Below are 24,517 nucleotides of genomic sequence, written 5' to 3' on the forward strand. Positions count from 1 at the left end.
TTCTGACATCCCTTTTTCCAACAGCCATTTGAAATAATAATGAAAGGGTGCCTGGATGGCTCAGTTGCTTAAGCATCTGCCTTTGGCTCAGGTCATGATCCCAAGGTTCTGGGATCGAGCCCTGCATCGGGCTCCCTGCTCAGGGGGAGCTTGCCTCTCCTTCTCCCTCTGCTGCTACCCCCCACTCTCTCTCTATCTCTCCCTCTCTCAAATAAGTAAATAAAATCTCAAAATAAATAAAATAATGAAAGAATTTTTTTTAATTCCAATATTTATGGTATATGAAATCCTGTCATCACATGGGAGGCAAAGGTGTCAATATTTTCCTGCACATAGAATAAGCTTGTTGACCTTGGCGCCAAACATACTTCCCGCAGAGAACCCCTCTTAGCAGCAACTGGAACAAATATTTTACTTAAATGGAAAATCCCATTACCATTCTTCTGCAACTCTAACAGATAGAAAGCTTTTTCTAATACTACTAATCACACCAGAGGAAGGTTATAAACTTCCTTTTAAACCGTGGTCTATGACCGACCGGTTGCCATAGTCCTCCTAAGAAAAGTCAATATTGGTTATATTGGCCTTTGCCCTATTTGAATTCATGCAAATTCAGAATAGAATCCAGCTTTTCAATTTCCTTCTTGAGTTGCTTCTCAGGAAAGTATGAAACCAAAAGGCACATTTAAATTATTGTACTCTTGGGGCGCCTGGGTGGCTCAATGGGTTAAAGCCTCTGCCTTCAGCTCAGGTCATGGTCTCCGGGTCCTGGGATTGAGCCCCACATGGAGCTCTCTGCTCAGCAGGGAGCCTGCTTCCTCCTCCTCTCTCTCTGCCTGCCTCTCTGCCTACTTGTGATCTCTGTCAAACAAATAAATAAAATCTTTAAATTATTGTGCTCTTTAATTTGCTTGAAAAATGACAACTAGAGAGTCTTGAATAAGTTCCTTTTATTTGTTCTTAAATTAATATTCAATGTTAATATTATACCAGCCAGAATTGCTAGTTAAAAAACAGTGAAAAGTTCCACGTGTCTCTTAAAGACAAAGACCTTTAAAAAAACTTATTAATGATTTTGTCAGTTGTAACACATATATTTGATGAGGGTGCAGTGAAATAGACATTCATATATACTGCTAGAGGTGACAAAAACTGCCACCACCTTTCAAACAAGACATTTGACAATATATATTAAAAACTTTAACAAAGGGGTGCCTGGGTGGCTCAGTCAGTTAAGGGTCTGCCTTCGGCTTGAGTCATGATCTCAGAGTCCTGGCACTGAACTGTGCATTGGGCTCCCTGCTCGGTGGAGAGCCTTCTTCTCCCTCTTTCTCTCCTCTGCCTGCCATTCTGCCTACTTGTGCTCTCTATCTGTCAAATAAATAAAATCTTTAAAATAAAATAAAAACTTTAACATGTTTTCATTAAAAATTTGACCCTTTGATTAAAAAATTTGACTTTCAGAAATTTATCCTAGTGAAATGTATAATTAAATAGGCAAACATGGGCGCCTGGGTGGCTCAGTGGGTTAAGCCGCTGCCTTCGGCTCAGGTCATGATCTCAGGGTCCTGGGATCGAGTCCCGCATCGGGCTCTCTGCTCAGCAGGGAGCCTGCTTCCCTCTCTCTCTCTGCCTGCCTCTCTGCCTACTTGTGATCTCTCTGTGTCAAATAAATAAATAAAATCTTAAAAAAAAATAGACAAACATTTGTGTACAAGGGTGTTCATCACAGCATTATTTGGAACACGAAAAAACTGGAAACAACATACATACACTATGTTGGGAATTGGTGACTAAAGTGAAAGGCTATTCATATAATAGATTACCTTACATCCATCAAAAATATCCCATTTGAAATAAAGATAGACAAGCAAAGAAAAAAAAAATGTTAACAGTTGCTATCTCCCAATGGTAGGTTTTCAGGTGACTTCTACCTTCCCCCGCCCCGCTTTCCTGAGATACAATTGACACCTAACATTGTGTAAGTATAAGATGCACAACATCTTAACTTGATACTTTTGTAAAATGTAAAATGATTACCACTATCAAGTTAACTAACACCTCTATCCCATCACATAACTACCACTTCTTTGTGATGAGAACACTTAAGATCTTCTCTCCCATCTCTATTTTCCAAATTTCCTTCAGTATACACCTCTACTTTTAAGGAGTTTAAAATTCATTTGCATGTAGTAGCAGGGAGAGTTTGTTTTTTTTAGTACAGTTCAGTACAAATGAAGCGTAATGCCTCTTTACAATGGTTGTAACTTCCGAATATTTGCACATCTTTTCACCTCCCATATATATTAAAGTATGGCAAGAGCCAAAACAACTCTCATTAAAACGTCTCTTTCTTCCCAAATGAAAAGCCCCCAAATAAGACCACTATAGCCTCAATTTATTACACATGTGTGTGTAACTTCATTATAATTAGTTCTTTTGAAGTTTATCTGTATTTGATCTGTGTGTTTACTGCACAGATAGGAATACATCTTCCATCTTTATATTCCACCGATCATCTCCATTTCTCCCCTCCTGTTCTTCCTGTGTTCTAGAGAATGTACAGTGCTTTGCTCTTCAGGGTCTTCATTATTGAGAAGGTGGCATATAAAAGTTACTTAATGCAAGCTTTATTTAGATTCATAAAATCATTGGTTAGAAAGCATTTGCAACATTTTACAAACATATAACCAACAACTGCAGTTCGGTGGTACTCTACAACCTAATACATTCCTTTAAGAGCTCTCAGCCTTTCGAGCAGTAACTTCAAGAACTAATACAGCCGACATCTCTCTGGGGAGCAGGGAAATCAACAACCATGCTCCTCAGGAATTTCCAAAGAGAAGGGCAAGGAGGGGTGCTGGTGATGGTATAGGTTGCCAAACCCACTCAGGCACACTTCAAATTAGACTAACCCACCAAATTAAAGGACAGAACACCCAAGCCCAACTTTAAAAGCACTCAGTTCTGATGCAAATTAAATCAGGGTACATTCCCTGTGACACCTGGGCCACCACAAAAGTTCTTGAGGGCAGGTGTTGAGGGTTCTCCATCTTTCCTTTTCTCTCCACTATTACCTTCTACCGCTTTTCTTGACTCTCTCCTTTTCCCATTTCCTATGTCCTTGGCCCAGCTCTGGCACTAAAGGCATTAAGCACTGGCGGCCGGTGAATTAAGTCACTACTTGGTAGACCGCTCCCGCCAATGAAAGCATCTCTGCTTGGGTCCCTCGAAGTGTAAAATTCCTGGGCTGTCGAGTCATCTCAAAAGCGCTTCCCCGCGCTATGCAGCTAAAGAGAACCTATAAGTGACAAAGTACAGCCGGGGTACAGGTAGAAGACCCTAACCGCTTAGCGTTAGAACATAATTCTCAGAGGATGGAAAAGCCGTAAGACGCGAGAAGGCTGGAGGTAGAACCGAGCCCCTACTAAGCAAACTCAGACGCGCAAGCGCGTCGTTCACAGCGCCTGCGCACAGAATCTGGAGAGGGGTGGGGAGCAGAAAGGAGCTTTGGGGCCCAGCGCTCCCACTGCCTCAGCTCCCCCGCCTCCTCCAGCTGCTCGCGGTCCCAAACAACCGGGTGCGCCGCGGGCGCTCTCCATCCATTGGCCTTTAGTCTTTTCCGTTTCCGCCCAGCCCTCCACAGTCCGCCAATCAGCTTGAGCGTTTGGGAAAGGGGCCACCTCCGAGGCCGACGCTTTGGCTCCTCCGCCTCCCCCGGCTGCTGCCTCCGCTGCTGCCACCTCCTCCGTCAGGCAGGCGTCTGCGGGGGCCCGAGGGGCGGCGGCGGCAGCGGCGGCGGCAGCGGCGGCAGCGATATGGAGCCGGAGGCCGGAGGCCGAAGCAGTGCTCGCAGGCATGGGGCTGGGCCCCCGAGCACTCCGCCGCCTCGGGAGCAGGAGCGGAAGCTGGAGCAGGAGAAGCTGTCCGGGGTGGTGAAGAGCGTCCACCGGCGGCTCCGCAAGAAGTACCGGGAAGGTAAACAGCGAGCTTGAGCGAGGGGGGAGGGGAGGCCTCATCGCCCCCAGCCCCTTGTCACCTCTCCCCTCCCCCAAGGGGCCACCATTGCAACCTGAAGGAGCTGCACGTCAGCCCCTGCCAGCGCCGCTCTCCCAGGCCCGGACGCCCCCTTCTTGGTCGAGTCCTCAGTCGGCGTCAGACGCGCTCCTCCCGCCCCTTTTTCTTCGAGGGCCCTTCACGAGAGTTCCAGGGCTGTGGAGGAACTGAGTCCCCACCCCTTCCAATCCCCTGTCCCCAGTCGGGGTGCTAAGATTGTTGTCACTACACACACAAACACACGCGCCCTCCCAGAAGAGGGGGAGGTCGCTCGACGCGAGAAAGGTGAAGGTAAAACACGAAGGCAGGTAAAAGCCATTTGGGAAAGATCGGAGGAAGCGTGAGTTGCCACTCTCTCCCTGCGCTTGACCAGGCTTCTTGATTTGCTGCCCCGACAGACCCCCCCCCCCCCCCCCCCGCCTTGCCTGTGGGTTTAGCCAGGCAGTGCTGGAGCTTCCTCGCATTGGTTTCCAGGGCTGCGAAGTCAGCAGGCCTTCTAGCTGACTGGACCTCACCTTGTTAGAGGGGGGAGGGGCGCCATTCATAACCCCCATCCGCCATTCTCCAAAACCTTGATTTCGGTGAGGAAGGAAAAGATCTGGGGCAGGTTCTCAAAATATTGTTTAGCTTTGAATAGTCTGTGTAACCACCGAGCCTCCTAGGGACACAGATGCCGGTGAAGCTGGGAACCTGACCTATGGAAGATCTGAAGCGAAGGAAGAAGCCTTTAGAGGAGCGTTTATAGTTGGGGTCTGCAGTTATCCTCGGTGTTTTTAAATATAGGCTTCTTAACAGAGCTGTTTTGTAGGTCACTTGACATTGGAAATTCCCAGTTTTTTACACACTCAGGAGAAGTTTCTTGAGTATCAGAATGAGGGATAGCCTTCTGCTTGCTCTCACTTTAGCTTAATTGCAAACTGAAAGTCAGCAGTCTTCTAGTGTTAGTTTTATAGTGAGTTAAATTTAGGATTCGACGCAAAATATGTTACAGTAACATGTAACATCATGTTACTTTTGATTTACAAACACTTTTCAATTACTCTAGAAGATTAAAAAGAAGTATCTTTTGTTCCTTTGAATGTAGTTGATGTGTTTCCTTTCTCAAACTTAATTCAAAGTTTTCCTCCCTTGGCAACTCAAGCCTAGCTTTTTAAATAGCTGTTTAAATAGTCATCCTCAAAGATGGCTTATAGTTATTGTTTAATAGGTGACAATAGAAAGAGACTTATCAGGCATAGTTAAGATGTTGACATGTGTTTTTTAAAAGAACACTTTAACCCCCAACCCACAATTTATTCAATAAAATGAGTAGTTGTCATGGCAACCATTGCATCATTCTTGATATTCAAAGAATGCACTTACATAATGGCATTCACTGTAGATTGGAGAAATCCACTGGAGAAATGAAGAAATAAATGTACACAATTTAATTTATCATGCTATTTTGTACAGCTCTAAGCAAGTACATCTTTTTAAAGAAAAAGCTGACTAGCATATAATTGTTTCCATTTCTGCCTTTTTATAATATTATTAATTTATTTGTAAATGAAGAGGTTCCACTTAAATCAACACACTACTAATGTGTCATCGTGTGTTCAAGTGCTGTTTATACTTGATTAGTTCCCACATGTTGAAACATGTCTTTAAACTTGAATATTAACCAAGGGAACTTTTGTTTATAATGAGAATTGGTCATTGGAAGTTACCAGAGCTAGAAGAGCTACATATGGTTCACAAATGAATGATCTAGTGTGCTTCTGAGCAGGTCAAGTCCTGGCAGTCTGTAAACATTTGAGTGAGACTGTTCTTTAGGCATTTTAATGCCCTGAATTCTATCAATGATCTAGATTTCTCTAGGCTTTATTCCAGTGATACACAAAGCCCCACCAGTGAACTAGCAAAGTAAGAGATCCTAATGAGCATGCACTTCCTACTTTTATTTCTGACATGTAATAATGTCAGATTGGACAGAAATCTGTGAAAAGGCCATCTGTGGAAAAGTCTAATTATGCACATAATCCCAAGAAAATAATTTTTTAGTGTTTTCCTTTGAGGTTTTAGTATTATAATACTGGTGGTCCACAGTGTGCAAACATACAAGTTCATTTGCAAGTCACCAGTGGTCATAAAATAATGATGTAAGTGGAGCTTAGGTGCTAGGTCAGGTTATACAGGCCTATTTAAACAGTAACTGTAAGACTATCAATGATACAAACTACACACTTTTTGAAACAATATTTCTATTAGAAAATGCAGTGAAAATTCCAGCTTAGAATCTTGGAATGTTAGACTAGAAGGAACCTTAGCATTTATCATTGATTCCCAAATATGACTGATCATCTATGTGCCATTTAGGAAATTCTTGTCTTCTACCTTTAGTATATAGTTTCAGAATCCTTGTCAATGGGGCTGGAAATTTGTCAGCCAATCTTTGGAATGCATTCCTTTTACACATGAGTGAGCCAAATCCCAAAAATATTGACACAATTTGCTTGAAGTTTGGATAGTTCATCATTAGTACTGTACATATTTTATGGAAATAATTTTTTCCTCCCAATTGCACACCTAATGGTAACTCCACATGTTGGTGAAATAGGAGGAAAATGGGAAGCAGGAATTTGTGTTAGATAAAATGATGTAAATTGATGAGAATGGAGTAATCCATGGGATAGGTATGATGAGCTGAGTTGGGACTATATGAAGTATGGGTTTTTGGGTGAGAAATGGCAGGAGTGAGCATTGGATAACAAGTGTACAGTTAGATAATGTAGTTTTCCCTTCCCCTATATCTGGTACTGAAATTGAAAATGAATCAGGAATAACAATAAAAATAAGATTTTCCTGCTGTGGTAGAAAAAATTTCTCAACTGATGCTTGTTGCCCACCTGATGCTTGTTGATGGGGATGACCAGGCTTGGGGTTAGTAGTGGATAGAATGGTAAAGATTAGCTGGTGGATTTAGTGCACTTTTTTTTTTTTTTTTTTTTTTTTTTTTTACCACTTTTGTCCCTCTTTACTCCATTTACTGCCTGTTCTCTGTCACCACTTAGAGATCCTTTGCCAATTTGTATAAAGTAAGAATTGGAGATAATGGTCAGTGTTCTCAGCAGTGCTGTTATCTTAAGTAGTTATCAAGAGGAAATGGTAGGGAAATACCTAGCAGTGGTGAGAAGAGGTGTTTGTAGTGTCAGCCATTTATAGCTAAAGGACAGTCCTTTAGATTGAGTTTATATAAATGGAAACATGTTTGCAGATACAGGTGTTTTCTGTCTTTGCTATACAAAATTTTAAAAATAACACAGTCATGTAAGCCAGAAATATTTTAAATGTATCATAAGAGTTGTAGACAGCTTTTTAATGAGAAACAGCTAATTTTGCTTTCCAAACAGGGACTTCATTGTTTAATCCGATCTGCCTGATGAGTACAAATCTAATTGAGAACTGAAGTAGAGCCATGTGTATTTTCAGTTGTCCTTGTATGTTTTTTCCCATAATCCTAGTCACATAATCCTGTTCTTACAATGATTATTATTATGCTTGGCATCTCTTTTTCCAAACTTAAAGTTTTCATGTAAAAATTGAAAAAATGTAAAGGCTGCAGTTGTTAGAAATAAAAGTATGATTTCCATTCCGTTTAGATTTGATCTTTTAACCCATCTGTGAATGTCTTTAGTAAATTTCATCAATTTATTCACTGAATACTCTGAATTTATTTATTCTGTAGGCCAAAACAAGTTAGAACAGTTCATCACACAAACCCATGTAGCTTATAAGCCAACCAGAGAAAAGTAAACATGCATAATAAGCTGTTAACAGTGATATTTTCAAGGTCATTGAATTATGGGGGATCTTTATTGTAGTTTCCTATATTAAAATCAGTGTTAGTAATAGCAATGATGATATTATAAAAGCAGTTAAGACAGATTACTGATACTGAAGCACAAAAGGAGAATACAGGGTATGTTGGTTCTATAGACTGTGTCCGGAAAAAATTATGTATTGAAGATAAATAGTTGTGAGCAGCATGTTAAGAAGCAACTACTAAATAGTCTAGTTGAGATGTTTAATTTTATTGATTATTCACATTCTTCATAGTTTGAGAGAAGGGGTGAGCTAGAGTAACAGTTTAGGATAGGCTGAAAAATACTATTGTGATTGTTTTTCTTTACCAAACACATGAAAGAGAGTTGGCAGGGAGGGAAAAACTTGAATTCGACATTTTTTTTTTTAAAGATTTTATTTATTTATTTATTTATTTATTTGATAGAGAGAGAGATCACAAGTAGGCAGAGAGGCAGGCAGAGAGAGAGAGAGGAGGAAACAAGCTCCCCGCCAAGCAGAGAGCTCGATGCAGGACTCGATCTCAGGACCCTGAGATCACGGCCTAAGCTGAAGGCAGAGGCCCAACCCACTGAGCCACCCAGGCGCCTCTGAATTAGAAATATTTTTGAACTAACACCAAAAGGTCTAAAAATGAAAGAATGAATATAATATTAGTGGTTTTCCTGAAACAAAGTTTTGAAATTGTTTTTGATATTAGGATAACAGACTTTTTAATTGAAATTTCTTACTTTTTTTTCCTTCTATGGTCTTCAGCACTACTTTAAAATACTAACCAACTCCATGACCCCAAAAAACTTAGAACAGGTTTTCTTTCTTTCCTTTTTTTTTTTTTCCTTTTTTTAAAGTGAAGTTTTACTCTTTTTTTTTTCTTTTTTTTAGTCATGCCCATTCTGATATAGAATCAGAAAGTGCTGCTTTGTGATAGAATGTTTATTTAGTTAGCAAAATAAGTAAGGTGAAGACTGTCCACAGAAGGGCTTTGTTAACTTTACACAAGGAGAGTGGGAATTGCCATTCTTGCAGGGAGAAAAAATGAAGGGTTTAATAATTAGTAACACTGAAAGAGAACATTGACTGGTAAATAGTCATTTCAGTGAGAGGCATATAGTATATTAACTATTTGATTTTGTTATTATTGGTCATTATTGTAGTAAGGTATCTTTTTAGGGTTTTGGTTTTTTTACATTTCAAAAGGTACAGTAAAATTAAGTAGATCCTCTTGATTTGTGTAGAGCCTTTTGATTGTTTTGTGGAGGAAAAAAAAATAACAAATGCAATGGATCTTAGCCTTGGTTCCACATCATTATCATCTGTGGAAATTTGTGAAACATAGACATATGTATTTGAAAGCTCCATAGGTTATATAATGAACAGAGGAGTTAAGGAACGCTGAACTCTAAAGTACTGTAGAGTAGGAAAACCGGAAGAAAGGAGATCACCTAGGAGACCCTTATACTGATCTGATTTAGAGTTAATCATAGCATCAATAACAACAGTGATCATGATACAGAGAAAGATACACCAAAGAATTTTTGAAGGTCAGAGTGAGTAGTTTCAGTGAAAGTAAAGGGGAAGAGTCAGAGATGATGTCAAGGTTTGTTTTCTGGGAAAATTTAAATACTCATTTTCCTCTGTTTTGGAAATGTGTATGGGTTGGGATGGGAGCAGGGAGAACAGAGTAAACAGGTTGGTTTGTCATAGGGTTGGTGTAACTATTTATTTTGGAATATATCCTTTGGAAGTATAGGATTGAAAGCCCTTCTGTGGAAATTGAAGTTTGAGGCCATATGAACTGACCCACAGAGTGATAATAATGTGTAATTGAGTACACATCCTTGGAAGACACCAGTAGTGTCCAATTTTACATTAGTGTCCCTCTTTATATCTTGTGCTCCAATATCACAGTTGTGCTTGCCTTTATTGTATTTATCCCTTACCAGTTCAGTTACCTGTCTTTCCCAGTAACTTTAGTTCCTTGAGTAGGACTCTGCCTTTTGTTTTTGTATCCCTAGTATGTAGCATTATGCCTTATAAATTTAAGGTACACACAAAAAGAATGATGCTTATATAGATATTTCTAGATAGTTGGGTTTAATCTTTTTATATTCATTCATATTTTTAAATTGTAAATTTGGGGTACAGTTTTTTTTGTAACGAATTTATGGTCATGGCTTCTTTTATTTAGTAGTTAGATTAATTTTACTCTTCTAAAAATGCTTGAAATTATCAATGTAAACATATTGTTTTTCTATAGTTAAACTGTAAATAGTGGAGAACATGGATACTGTAAAATGCCTTGTTCTTAACATTTGGTAAATGTTCGTGGAATCACCTTGCCTTATTTTACTGTATACTATGAATTTCTCTTCTTTGTTATTTGCTACTCATCTTTCCCTACCTATTGGTTCCTACATACTAGTGTTAGCCAAAGATTTAAAAAAATAAAAAGTTTTATCCAAACAGAAAAAATGCGAACTATTAAGGATATTGTATTGTGTGTCTGTGTGTGTTAGTATTAGAAGATGGTAATAATTTTGAGTGTATATTTACATATATACTGTAACTTCAAAGATAAAAATCTTTCAACCCCAATATCAACCTCCTAAATTTTGGGGGTGAAATTAGCACTAATTGCAAAATGCAAACATCTGAGAACCACTGATATAAACTGTACTAATTTATTATGCTCTAAGTGTAGGTACATTGATGCCCATTGCAAGGGTTATTGTAGAATAGATGGCTAATCAGCATGCATCTGATCATCCCCTTTTCTCATTTATAAAGCAATTTCTCTACTTAATATAGAAATTATTAGTCCAATTTATACAGAAATTCTCAGAAGGTTGTTCATAAGTCCTTTGTTTACACTAAAGAAGTAATCTCTGTGGTTGTACATACATCAGTAAATTTGTTTTATAAGGGAATAACAGATGTTGATGCCGTTGATTCTGACTTTTCTTAATTTCTTTCCATCTCATGTGTAGGATATATTCAGAGTTTTACATTTTGAATTAACTATTTTTATCATAAATATGTTTATAACAAGAGAATGCTCCAAACACAAGATAGACTGTAGACTAAATTACATTTGTAGATACTGAGTTTCATCCGTGCAGTGTTTTGTTTTTTAATTAAATTTGACTATTCGGCATGCCCTAAACCTCACTAATCTATATATTATTTCAGGAGGTGTTTGAGTTTACAATCTTATCATAGACCTGTGGTTTTGAGCCATCACTGCACAGTGGCTTTATCTGAGGAGCATTAAAATAACCAGTTCGTACTCCTGATCAATTAAATGAAACTTCTGGGTGATTCCAGCGTGCAGCCAGAGTTGAAATCATTGCCAGAAATCTAACAATTAATGCAGTTGCAGAGACTAAATAATTGCATTTGGCTGACAAAAGACCATTTGTTTGTAGCAAGTAGTGTCAGTGCTACTTGTTCTGGTGCAAAGCTTTGTTCATATCTGTGAACATTCATAAATTAAAAACTGGTAAAGAGAAGCAAGGTGGTGTGGTGGTTAGAAGCATGGACATTGGCATTTGACTGCTAGGTTTGATGTGTACCCTTGAGAAGTTTATTTAATGTCTCTGTACTTCAGTTTCCTTATCTGTAAAGTAAAAGATCTGCCTCAGTGGGTTGGTATTAGAATTAAATGAGTTAATATTTGTGAAGTACTTAAAACAGTATTTGCAACATAGGAAGCATTAAATTTGTTACATACATGGTTTAAGAAATAAAAAGGTGTATCATTAACTATACTGCCTGGGTGCATTTAAGGGCTATAACATTGAAGATTGGCTGGTTCCTGGAATTTCTACCAAGGCTGCTCTGTAGTCTCTGTCTTCCATTAGAATGGCTGTAACAGGTTTTTTTTGCCCCCCCCCCCCCCACCAGCCCCGACTGCTTTGCTTCTTATATTTCTGTTTTTATAAGAAAGGTCTGACCTTAGTACATCACAGTTTTGGGTTTTTTCCCTCATCAGAGAAATGACTAGTCATGACATGTTGGATATAAGATGCAGGTTTTCAGGTGTTCTGTGTTTGAATCTCAGAAGCTCCTTCTACACCACACACCGTGGATGTTTTGTTCCCCTTTAGGTGTGTCACTGTTTCAGGTGCTCAGGAATCCTGAGAAGCCTGGTTTAACTGTGTGAGACACTCTAGACCCGAACACTTTTCTTAATGCTGTAGAGTGGCTGTTGAACTTGTTTCCACTTGGTCATGAGTTTATCTGCTTACCTCATATTAGAGAAAATGATCTTTAAAGATTCTTGAAATGTGAATTTGGTAATCTGGTCATCTATAGGTAAAGTATCTTACTGTCCACATTTGATAATGTACCGAAGTAAAAATTAAATAGATTTTTAGTTCTGAATTTCCATAAGGTCAAGATTTGTTTGTGATACTCAAAGTAAATTTTTTTTTAAGAGAACTTAATGACCCTCAAATTTAATGAAATATATATTTTTTTAATGTTGTAACTTTTACTGTGCTCATGGCATATAATATTTTTAAATGAAACTTATTGAGGAACAATTTATGTACAATAAACTAAACCCATTTAAAGTGTATAATTCAGTGGGTTTTGGCAGATGTATACACCTGTGAAGCATTGCTACATTCAAGATACAGAACATTTCTGTTGTTTCCAAATTTCATTATGCTCCTCTGTAGTCACACCTCTGTCACTCTGTACTCCATGTCCACTGATCCCTTCTGACTATACATTTTTCTTTTTTTTTTTAAGTTTTGTGAATATGGAATCATGTGATTTGTTTTGTATTCCATGTAAGAACCACAATAGTGCGGTGTTGATCTTTGATATTATGACTCAGAAGGGTAAACCACTAAGAATAATTTACATGCTATTCTTATCTAAATTTGGCCTCAGATTTACACTTAACAAAATTTCTTATCTTCTGTGCTTTATCTTTTTAAAGTGAGAAAATTAGAAGTTACTGAGAAAATAATATTATTTGTAGCATACTTATAAACATCAAATGGTCCTAGCATGTAAAAATGCATCTGTCTTTTTTTTTAAGCATAGATAACACCATCTATCTTTTTTTTTCACATAAAAATAGCTCATCTATTTAAATAGTGTTGTTACCAATAATTTCTCTTTAAGCATATAGCTTTTCCTAAAAGATATATGTACTGTTGGCTTTTTTTTTCTATTTCAGTAGAAAATGCCATTTGAATTTTTTTGTTTTTTCAAATTTTTATTTAGAAATACATACAGTTATCAAAGAACTTAATGGATACAGTTGCACTTCCAGCTGCAAGTTTTTCTTTTGACAATAACATAATGTGAAAAATACATACATAAAGTAGCATAAAACAGTGAAGTTTCCAGAAAATTGACTTTGAATCTATTGTTTTTCCAAGCCTCTTTTAACTCTTATTTTGAGAACATTATTTTGAAGTATTCAGATTTTACTTTTTCATCACTATTATCCACTGACAGTTGTCAACTCTTGTTTTAATTTTACCCTGGTACTGAATTTAATTTATAATTTTGGTGTTTTGTGTATTTTTTGAGCATGGCAAAAACGTAAAACATTTTTCCCCCATTAATGGGGCACCATCACTAACTCCTATAGCTTATGTAAGTTTTAAATCAAAAAGTATTTGCTTTTCAATTTATACTTTCTAATGGGAAAATTACCATCTTATGGTCTTAAAAGACAATATCCATAAACAAGTGACAAAGTACCATAAGGATTGCAGATACATATAGGAAGTAATTGTAAGATGATCAAGTAAGCAAATGGACCCTTTTGAATATGTGAATTCAGTTATGATTTGAAGGAAAGAAATTTGCTTGTAACAAATGGCAGGAGAGAAGTTAATTCAAAAAGGAAAAATAGTATCAACTTAAATAGGGGATTCCATTGGTTCACTTAAGTTTGGACCTGTTCTTGAGGTTATTTAGAAGAGTAAAGATGAATAACTCCTTAACTCCATTATACTTTGTTCTTAAAAGACACCAGAGGCACCAGGTTGGCTCAGTTCCTTAAGCATCTGCCTTCGGCTCAGGTTGTGGTCCCGTCCTGGGGTCAGGCCCTGAATTGGGCTCCCCGCTTGGCGGGGAGCCTGGTTCTCCCTCTCCCACTCCCCCCGCTTGTGTTCCCTCTCTCAGTGTGTCTCTCTCTGTCAAATAAATAAACTCTTAAAACAAAACAAAAAAGACAGTTGCACTCAAAGTAATAATATCTTTTCTTTTTAAGAGTTTATTTATTTATTTAAGAGAGAGAGAGAGAAAGAGAGAAAGAGAGAGAGAGCGCTATCACAAGTAGGCAGAGAGGCAGGCAGGGGTGGGGGGGAGCAGAGAGCTCTATGTGGGACTCAATCCCAGGACCCTGAGATCATGACCTGAGCTGAAGGCAGAGGTTTAACCTACTGAGCCACCCAGGCTCCCCAAAGTAATAATACCTTAAACTAATCACCAAATTATTAAAAATGGGACTTACTTTCTTTTTTTTTTTTTTTAATAACCTCGTGACTTATTTATTTTATAACTGGAAGTTTGGATCTTTTGACCCCCTTCACCCATTTCTCCCACACCCCATCCCACACTTCTAGCAACCACCAATCTGCTATCTGTATCTGTGAGCTTGTTTTTTTTTTTGTTTTTGTTTTAGATTCCATGGAACTCTGTCTTTTGAATTAATGACTTAATGTGCTATTAATTTTTTCCTAGTTGTTACTGTTACCACTTTTTAAAGGAAGTAGTAGCTCATGTTTTTTTTCTTTTAGTTGTCACATAAAATGTTTGTAGAGGTGAATTTAGTCAGTAATTATGATACTGTCTTGATTTTTAGGACCAATCTTCAAAATAACTTGATTCATTGCTTTCCGTTACTGAACTTAGTTTGACAACTTAAATTGGCATCAGTTGTGTTTTAAATTATTAACTAGTTTTTTTTTAAATTACTGTTTTGAAAATTTGTAAGAAGAATATAATAAATAGAAGTCATGCTAACAGTTCAGAATCTTATTAGGCAAATTGACGACTTTATCTTTTAGATGAAGCAGAGCTTTAACATGATCTTTAAAACTATGTACTTGAACAAATGGTTACTGATTTCTTCTTTATATTCATTTAGTTTGGTCATAAAATATTCACTAATTATTAATTTTAAGTTAGACTGGGGGACATATATATATATATATTATTTTTAAAAGATTTTATTTATTTATTTATTTGACAGATTGAGATCACAAGTAGGCAAAGAGGCAGGCAGAGAGAGAGGGGGAAGGAGGCTCCCTGCTGAGCAGAGAGCCCCACCCTAGGTGGGGCTGGATCCCAGGACCCTGAGATCATGACCTGAGCCAAGGGCAGAGGCTTTAACCCACTGAGCCACCCAGGTGTCCCAGGAGGACATATATTTTTAATTGTGCTTTCTAAAAATAATTTTTGAATTCTCTATATTTGGGGAAAATGAAATGTATGTATTTATTGGAGATTTAGCTCTCCCTCCCTTCCTCTTCCTCCTTTATCTCTCTTTTTTTTTAAAAGATACATTCATACTTCTAGAGGATGTCAAGAAGTGGGCAAGAAAATAGATGTTAATCACAATGATTTTGAGTCATCACAAATGCCAATATCATTGTAAAATCATTATATGACTAATTACTAATTCATTGAGAACCTCTGATTGAGCTTGAATACTTAAGCATTTCTGATTCTGTTGACTAGATCTTTGATGCAGACCTCAGGAAGTTCTTAGTTCCTAATTTGCTACTTGGTAATGAAAAAGTATTATACTTTTAAATAATTCAGTCTTTTAGATGTTGGTTGGCCTAATTTCTAAAAGATAACTAAAAATTCTTAGAATCAAGTATTAACATATTTTTTGTGTAAAAATTTTGACCACACTAGCAGGAGGATTTTGATTACGTTAGCAGAAGGATTTTGATTATGGATACTGGGCACTGGTCAACCTTAACTGGTGTTGGCTTTTAGAACTCAAATCATAAATTATTTTGAAAATACTTTACTTAAAAGATAAATACTATTATTTTGAATACTGTAAAAACAGAGAATGGACTATTAGGGAAAAAAAAACTGAATTTGGCCATTCTGTTTGTTTAACAAGCTTTCAAGAGTATTCTAGAAAGTAGAATATTTTAATAATTGGTGGCAGTGTTTTTTCTTCAACTTTGTAACCACCATTTAACATAGTGTCTTCTTGATACATCCTCTTGTATTTAATTTAAAAGTTCTGGGTCCAGGAAGCCTTACATAGGACATAGGGAACATAATCTGGTTCATATAGCATCTACCACATCTTGTGACATTTCTTCTTCCCTTTCTTTGATGCCAGTGCTAGCTCATTAACTTTGTTATCCTGGGTAACGTTTTGACATAGAGTATTTTTTTTTTTCAGCAAATCCACTGAAAGAATGAAAAATATATACAATTACATTGTTTAGTCTCAATTATATATAAGGGTACTACTCTTTACTAATCATGCATCGGTTTCAGTATCATCGTAGTTGGAGAGAGTTTGGAGACTTGAATGTTAGCAAAGACTTAAAATTGAAAGTTCTCTGCAAACAGTTTGAGTTAAATAGGCTTTACAGACAAAATTTGAATCCTTCCTCAAAACTTCAGTGGAGCAGATAGTAAGCTTTAAAACTGTACAAGATACTGATATTATGTACACAGAATTTTGTTGAATGTGGTAAACTATGGGTCTTAAAAGCTGAATGGCAGTAGGTTTCTGTATATATGCAGTTGTCTTTGTATATGTACAGTTGCCTTTGCAACTCTATAGTTAATTCTAGGGTAAATTGAATTTCACAGTATACAGTGATATAGAGTTGTAGTAGATGCATTTGGTGCCCCCACATAACGTACCCTTGGTCTTCAGTTGTGGCAGACAGACGGTGAGCTCAGAGGCACCCAGCCCTAACAAAGTTGCACTTTAACTGAGTGCTGCTTTCCACTATTCTTAACACTGCTGGAGCCCACTAAGGATGTCGCCTTACTCAGTGCCTAAGTGCAAACTAGAAGTAGAGGTTCTCATCAACTCTCAGTTAATTGGGGATTGTAGCTGATGTATAAAATGTCCTAGCCTCCTGTCTTTTAGGTGCAAAATTCCAGAATTCATATGCTTCTCTAGCCCACAGCAGCAGAACTCAATAGTGTACCTTTGTATTAGCATTTTTTTCCTGCCTTGGCTTATTCTCCCCACTCCCTCACTCCTGTTTCCTAGGATTCTCTCCCAAATAAACTACTTAGACCCAGGTCTTTGTCTTATGTTGTATCTTCTGTAGAATCTAAGCTAAAAAGTCTTACATAAAAGAAATCTGTTTAAATATGTTAAACATAGCTTTTCCCAGATATATTTGGCCATACAGCTTTTGTTTGAATGATTGTTATTACCAACAAATATAGTAATTTTATGTATTTATTTTTCATATTAAATAGAGCAGTGAAATTTAGAAGTTCAAACAAAAGGCCTTTTAGAATTGAAGATATCCATCTTAATAAAAGATAAAGCACCTCTAAAATGATACTATTCCTTAGTGAACCATTTGATATCAAGTCTGATGAATAGTTAGAGTGTTAGGAACCATCATAGGTTTATTAATGTATCATTAATCAAAATACTTTTTTCAAAGACTTCCTGTAGTTCTATTAGAGATTTGGTAAATTACTCTATCTAAAAGATGTTGCTAAAACTGAGGAGTTTTTCTTTAAGAATTTAGGAAATATGTTTGCCTGCCTGTTTTAGTGGATGGTTATTGCAGTTCACTATATAACAATTTGAGAGTTCTGTCACTACGCAAATATTACTGGTTAATGAAAATATTGTTGTGTAAATACATTACAATATTGTAATGTAAATATTGTTGTGTAAATATTGTTTCTCCAAAAGAGAAACCTTCATCCCTTTTGGGTTTACATTCGGTATTCAGGCCAAGATTGAGACTGTGATATGTAATCATTTTAACACTGTGTGTATGGGCATGTATGTACCTTTATTGCTGTTTCTCAATTTAGTTAAACTAAAGGGCTAGTATTTTGATTTTCAACTCAGTCCTTCTTGGTGTCTGTGCTTACAGTAATAAGGTTTTTGAAATTTTGAGTAAGTCAGTCTTGATGTATTTGAACTGTTTTAATTCTTTTTCTGTGTTAAAAATCAAACAAACAAACACACTTCTTGAATGCTAGAATGTAATAGTCTTAACTGGGGAGAGAATTTGACTATCATCTTCAAATTGGGCTGTTTTATTTTATGTTTTTGATTTTATTCTGTCACCAAACAATTGCCTACATTTGAACATAAGGCAATAAAACTTAAGACTAAGGATGTTGAGTGAAGCCACCACAATAATTTTTGTTTATCCTTTTGTTTATTCTTTTACCCTTACAATTATGTTAATGCTCATTTATTTGGCCATAGCATTCTCATTCCATATTTTATCAGAACGCACATTGCTCTTTCAGATTTCATATTAAAAGTGGTGACTGATTTAATGTTTTTAAAAAGGTGATGGCAAATATAGTCAGCTTATAATTTTTATTCAGAACATTTTATAAAGATTTGAAACTTTGGAGGGGCTTCCAAGATAATTTCTCTAGCAGCATTTTTGCCCAAGGATAATAATTTTTTAAAGTACTGTATGCCGAGAGCATGTCCAAGTAAGTAAATAAAAATATTTAGCTTGCTTGCTAATTTATGTTACCATCTCAGCTATCAACCCCTTTTTAATATAGAAAACTGTATGTAGAGATCCAAGAAAATAACAGGCAAGAAGCAAGGTTAAGTAACTTTACTCTGTGCTGCAAGGTCATATTGCCCAAGGGTAGCAGGATAATTAATGCTTGAATGCCCAGCCATAGTTGTTCCCTCCTAGTGTGTTTTTGGTTTATAAACTGATAACTCATACCTATGTCTGCTTATGCTTATTAGTTTGAGCTTCACAAATCCATCTGTTTAAAATGGTAAAATTTATTTAACACATCATCATAGTTAAAATGTTGCATCTTTTGCATAAAGGACCTTTTAAAATTAAAAAGTTTAAGCTTCATGAAATTTGATTTCCTCATTTTGCTTTTCTCATTTTTAAGTAATTATAGGTTATGCAGAAATAAACTTTTAAAAGCCTTAGATATTTTTAAGTGAAATTAACTTAATTCATTTTTTCCCCTTGTTTTTAGTGGGAGATTTTGATAAGATCTGGCGAGAACATTGTGAGGATGAGGAAACCCTTTGTGAATATGCTGTTGCAATGAAAAATTTGGCAGATAACCATTGGGCAAAAACTTGTGAGGGCGAAGGTCGTATTGAATGGTGTTGTAGGTGAGTGTTTTTATGAACTAACATTTTTGGTTTCTAATGTACTGTTTAAACTCTTAAATCCAAGTAATGCTTTGTATGATTCGCTGTACCAAAATAGAGCTGCTTTAAAACAGATTATATCTTTTAGATAACTTTTCCCCCTTGACTCTCTTTCCCTAGGTTCATATCATTCATCTTTTTTCATCAAAATGTTTTTCTCGGATATAACTTTTAATTTTGTTTAAACTTTTTTAAAAGTATAGCTCTAAAAATAAATAAAAGTAGTTTTAAATGCATTTAATATACTTAAACACTAATACATTTAAAATATGAGTTTTAATACTTAACTCTTCATTAATACGTTATAGTATAGAAATTTCTTTTCATAATTATATTTGGATTCAAGTAAAAGTGAATATGTTTCTATAATTTAAAGTTTGAAAACATCTTAAAAGTGTTAAAATCCTGAATTTTGGTTGTATGACTTAGAGTGTTGTAGCACTTAAATTTATTTTGGATAATGTTTATCTTATCGTAGTTTAAGTTCATAGTATAAATTCTAACATTTAAAATATCAGAAAGTGAAATACTTCCTGTCAGTTCTCTCAAGGTGGTAAAATGAGAAGAATAGATATGTATAATGACTGAATTTAAAAATGAACTCCCAGGAGTGGCCATGTGGCTCAGTCCCTTAAGCAACTGACTTTTGATTTTGGCTTACAGCATGACCTCAGGGTTGTGAGATAAAGCTCTAGGGCTCTGCACTAGGGGTGGGTCTACTTAGGATTCTTTCTCTCTTCCTCATTATGCCCCTTCTATCTCTCATTCTCTCTCTCTAAAAAAGTAAATAAATAAAAAATAAATAAAAATGAAGTCCCAGAAAACAAAGTATTTCCTTTTTATGTGGACAATAAATTTATGATAACTTCTGGTTTATATTTCATTGTAGTTATTCTATCCAAAATTTCTGTTTTAATATCATTTAAAAGTTATGTAATAATGCATATTTCATTCATTCAACAAATAGTCCAGAGAAAAAAAATTGTATATATTTAATTGTTTTGTTCATCTAATAATAATTTTTAATGATTGTCAACTGTGTACTAGTCACATCATAGGCACTGAGAGTACAATAATCCACCAAAATCCTTGCTCTCTTGCTCTCTCTTTCATGCTAATAGAGGCAAGAAACAATATATAAGTTAAATATATGCTAAGTCAGATACAGTAAGTGCCATGAGAAAAGTGAAGCAAGGAAAAATAGAACAATTTTAAGTAGGGTAGACAGGGTTGGCTTCACTGAAGTGATATGTATAAAAAACACGAAAAAAGTGAGAGACCAAGCCTAAGAAGTCCAAAGGCTTTGAGGTACAGACTGTTGCTGGGATGTTTCTGAAACAGTAAGGAAACCAGTTTGGCTAGAGCAAAATATGAGGGCTGAAGAAGAGTGGTAGAGAGTAAGATAGTGAACAGCTAGAGTCTGTAAGATTTTGTAAACCATTGTAAAGACATTAGCTTTTATTCTGTGTGAATGAGTCACTGGATGTTTTAAGAAGATTAACAGGATTTTATTAACCTTTTATAATGTGTCTGGAATTCTTAAGAATTAATTGCTGTGTTAAGATAGACTATAGGAATGGGAGGGTGTAACTAAGGAAATCAGGAAGCTAACGTAATCGAGGTATAAAGTTGTAGGGAACAGTTTTTTTAGAGTGTGAGAAAGTGAATGGACAGAACATTAGTATAATAAGATTAATGCTCAAATGAGTATAATGGCTCAAGGGGGGGGGTAGGGAAATGATGGTATATATATTGTGATGATTATGATGATACATAAATATGAGTTGGATGTGGGGAGTGAAAGGGTGGTATCACCCACCAATGGATTGTGGATGCCAAGAATTGTGGAGTTGGAGAACTAAAGAAAGGAGCCAGAATAGTAGGAAATAAGATGCTTGGAATTAAAATGTTTTGGGGTTTTTTTGTTTGGTTGGTTGGTACTGGAGGGAAAATGGTTATAAATCTGACTTACCCACAATACATATTTTCTCGCTCAAGCTAAGAAACACAAAATGAGAAATACTGCTGAACCATGTATTTCTTTTATTACACAGAGTAATAATGTAATCCAGTCAGAAAATTAGTGCCATCACTATTTAAGATCACCATTCTTGGCTTTTAGCAGCAGCACTGCTTTAAAATTAGTATTCAAATACACCAAGCAAGCTCTCAGACTTTATTTTCTTAAATGGACTTTGATAGATGGTACTCTCATAGGAGCATTTGCTTGTACCTTCCTTGAATAAAGAATCTGCCTCACACTTCACTGTTTTTCCTTGGATTTGTGGTTTTTATCAATAGTTATTGTATCTACATGTGTTCTGAAAGAGGTCATTTTTAGGTCAAACTGCTGAAAAGGAACATTCATAAGAATTGAGGTCAAACTGTAAAAGAACAGTGGCAAAATATTGTAAACTAATCTTACTGTGGGATTTAATCCATGAGGAGTTTTATAATGTCTTTAAACTTTAAACTAGCTTGAGGGAAAAGGCTTCAAAACAGTATTGAATTTTGAAACTTGATTTATCTGCAATTTTAACTTGTGTTATATATATATAATTCATTTCTCTGTTGATAATTCTAAGAAAGCAGTGGTAATTTGAAAGCTAAAGTGGGTTTTAAAAAGGGTCTAACAGAAGTTTCTTTCTAGTTAATTATACTTAAAACTTGATAGGAATTTGGTATGTGAGTTAAGCCTTACCGACATTACCCTTCTAAGATTTTATTGGCTGTTTAGCTTAAAGAATTGTACATATGATTTCCTGCAAAAAAAAAAAAAAATAAAATTTGACTTATAGTATGAAATACTGAAAATTAGAAACAAGACACAAATGTATAGTTGTTATGTTTAATAAAAGAATTTGCTTTTTCTAAGTCTTTGTACATAGAAACACATTGTTTCCTGAATCATTTGCAGGTAAATTGCAGAAAACATGACTTTCATTCCCACACATCTCCTAAGAATAAGGACATTCTTCTCCATAACCACCATACCATCATCACATTAAGATAATTAACAGTAGTTTTCTCATTTCCTAAAAATTTTAGTTCAAAAATTCAGATTTTTTAAAATTGTCCCCAAAATGTCCTTATAATTTCTTTTTCTAAATCTAATCAGGGCTTATGCATGACATTTGGTGGTTACATTTCTTTAGGTTCTTGTTTTTATTTGCGTTTTTAGAGAAATGTCAGTTTATTTGTAAAATATCCCACATTCTCTCTTCTGTGGTTTTTGGTTTCAAGATGGTTGATAGTACTGTTCAGAATATCTGTATATCCTTACCTTTTTTTTTTTTTTTTTTTGGCTTTTTGTTCTGTTACCAAGAGAGATATTTTCAAGATACCATTTTTCTCAATTTTTATATGATAATTATTTGGCTCATCTTTTAGAGATTGCATTTTTCTTTTGAAGTTCTAGTCAGTTAACCTTTTTCTGAATTAAAAGAATTACAACAATTATTTTAAAGTCTTTGTTTATTCCAACATGTTTTTATCTAGATCTTCTTTTGGCTGTTTTTTTCTTTTGGCTATTATGGATCATTTTCCTGCTTCATTATATGTCTGGTAATTTTTAAATATATATATGTATATGTACATATATATATGTACACACACACACACACACATACACACACACACGAACACTGTGTTTTGAAGAGACTGGCATAAATATTAGTTTTCCCTAGAGAGGGCATGCTTTTTTTTTTTCCCTCTCTCTCTCATTGAGTGGCTGCTAGGATGGGAGACTGACACTTCGATCCATCAGGGGTTAAAATGGATTACATAGTTTCATTTCACCTCTGGCTTCAAATGCTTTGAAGGTGAGTTCTGTCTTATGTATATAACAAGCACATTCCTCCGTCAAGACTCTGAGACCTTAGCCTACAGAAGAGTGTAAAGAATTTTCTCTGCTTTTTAGTCACACTCCGTGCCTCTAGTGCTGCCCCACTGCCTTTTTCATATTTGAAAATCAAGACCTATGTGGGGTGGGGAGGATGCAGGAGTAGAACAGGGAGAACAATCTCTGCAAATGGGTTTCTTAAAGTTTCCAGTTAGTCACACTATTCTAAGCAACCGTTAAAAGTTCTGCTGGTTTCCCTTTAATCAAGCAAAATCCCTCTACTATGGAAGACTTGATCCTTTGCTGCCCATGTACCTTTTCAACAAATGTACAAAGTGCCTGTGATCTCTTCTCATCTAGGTCTTTCTTTAGTTCCTTTAGACCTTTTGTATCTTTAGCTCTCTTAATTTCTTCTTAATACATTGTTTTTTAGATTGTATAGTTCTTTTCCCCCAGTAACAGCATAACCAGGTGCTTGTAAGCAGCTAACAGGTTTATTTGTTTATTAAATAAACTGTTTCATTTGGGTTTGCAAAATGTTTTTTCAAATTGTATCATTCTTTGCATTTATTAGCTTCTGTAAATAAAAGCTTTTCTTTATGAACAGGGGACGATAACCTGTTCTTCAGAAAGGCTGGGTAAAAATAAACATACACGTATACCTAATTCTTTTTGTTTAATTAGCAATTTTCTCAATAAGAAATTGGTGTAATAGTTAACAATTGTGATGAGTAGGTTTTTTGGTTTTGAGGGTTTTTTAAATTTTTGCCATATCACTATAACCTCTGAGATTAGTTGTTCAGTCTTCTTCCATCAGTCTTTTTTTGGGGGGTGGGGGGAAGATGTTCAGATTATTTCATATGTAGTTGGTGGGAGCCCCTTCCAAGCTGGATTCTATGTTCTGACATCACCTGTGAGCACTTTCTTAACTCTCTAGGACAATATGAACCTTTACTTTTGCTGTCTGAGACTTAGAATCAAACTATTTCTTCACAGAGCCCTACTTTCTTTTAGTGGGAAATGGCATTTAGAAAATAAAGTAAGATCTGGGCACTAGGTCTGCTGCTGAAGGACTTAGTTCTGAATAATATTAACACATTTGCTTTTGTCCTATAGTTCACATAAAGTGGTTTGAAAATTACAGTGCCAATTTTACATTTAACAATAAACTGGATGAAGTTTAAAATTTCTTTGCAGTTCTTTTGTCTTTAGAACATATTCCACCAAGGGTCAGGATCCTATGTTTAAAATTTACTTGAAATAGTTCTTTTGTATATGGTTGTGTTCACTTTTCTTTCATTTTTTTGAGTTTTCCCCTATTTTAATTTGTGGGAATATGAAACATTTATATGGTTCAAAACTCAAAACTTTATAAAAAGTTGTATTCGTAAAATTCTCCCATCCTTTTTCTTCAT

The 24,517-nt window shown here is 35.9% G+C and overlaps 1 protein-coding gene across 1 annotated transcript in view; it reads left to right on the top strand.

Moving 5' to 3' along the window:
* The first annotated feature begins 3,377 nt into the window (after nucleotides 1-3,377).
* The window catches only part of BMT2 (base methyltransferase of 25S rRNA 2 homolog), a 98,397-nt gene continuing 77,257 nt past the window's right edge, over nucleotides 3,378-24,517 (top strand). Inside the window, 2 exon segments of the mRNA XM_032871151.1 lie at nucleotides 3,378-3,978; nucleotides 19,081-19,222. Of these exon segments, the coding sequence (XP_032727042.1) occupies nucleotides 3,378-3,978; nucleotides 19,081-19,222 (743 nt within the window).

This window comes from Lontra canadensis, unplaced genomic scaffold (assembly GCF_010015895.1).
Source record: "Lontra canadensis isolate GAN:19392208 unplaced genomic scaffold, GSC_riverotter_1.0 scaffold2, whole genome shotgun sequence".
Lineage (NCBI taxonomy): Eukaryota > Metazoa > Chordata > Mammalia > Carnivora > Mustelidae > Lontra > Lontra canadensis.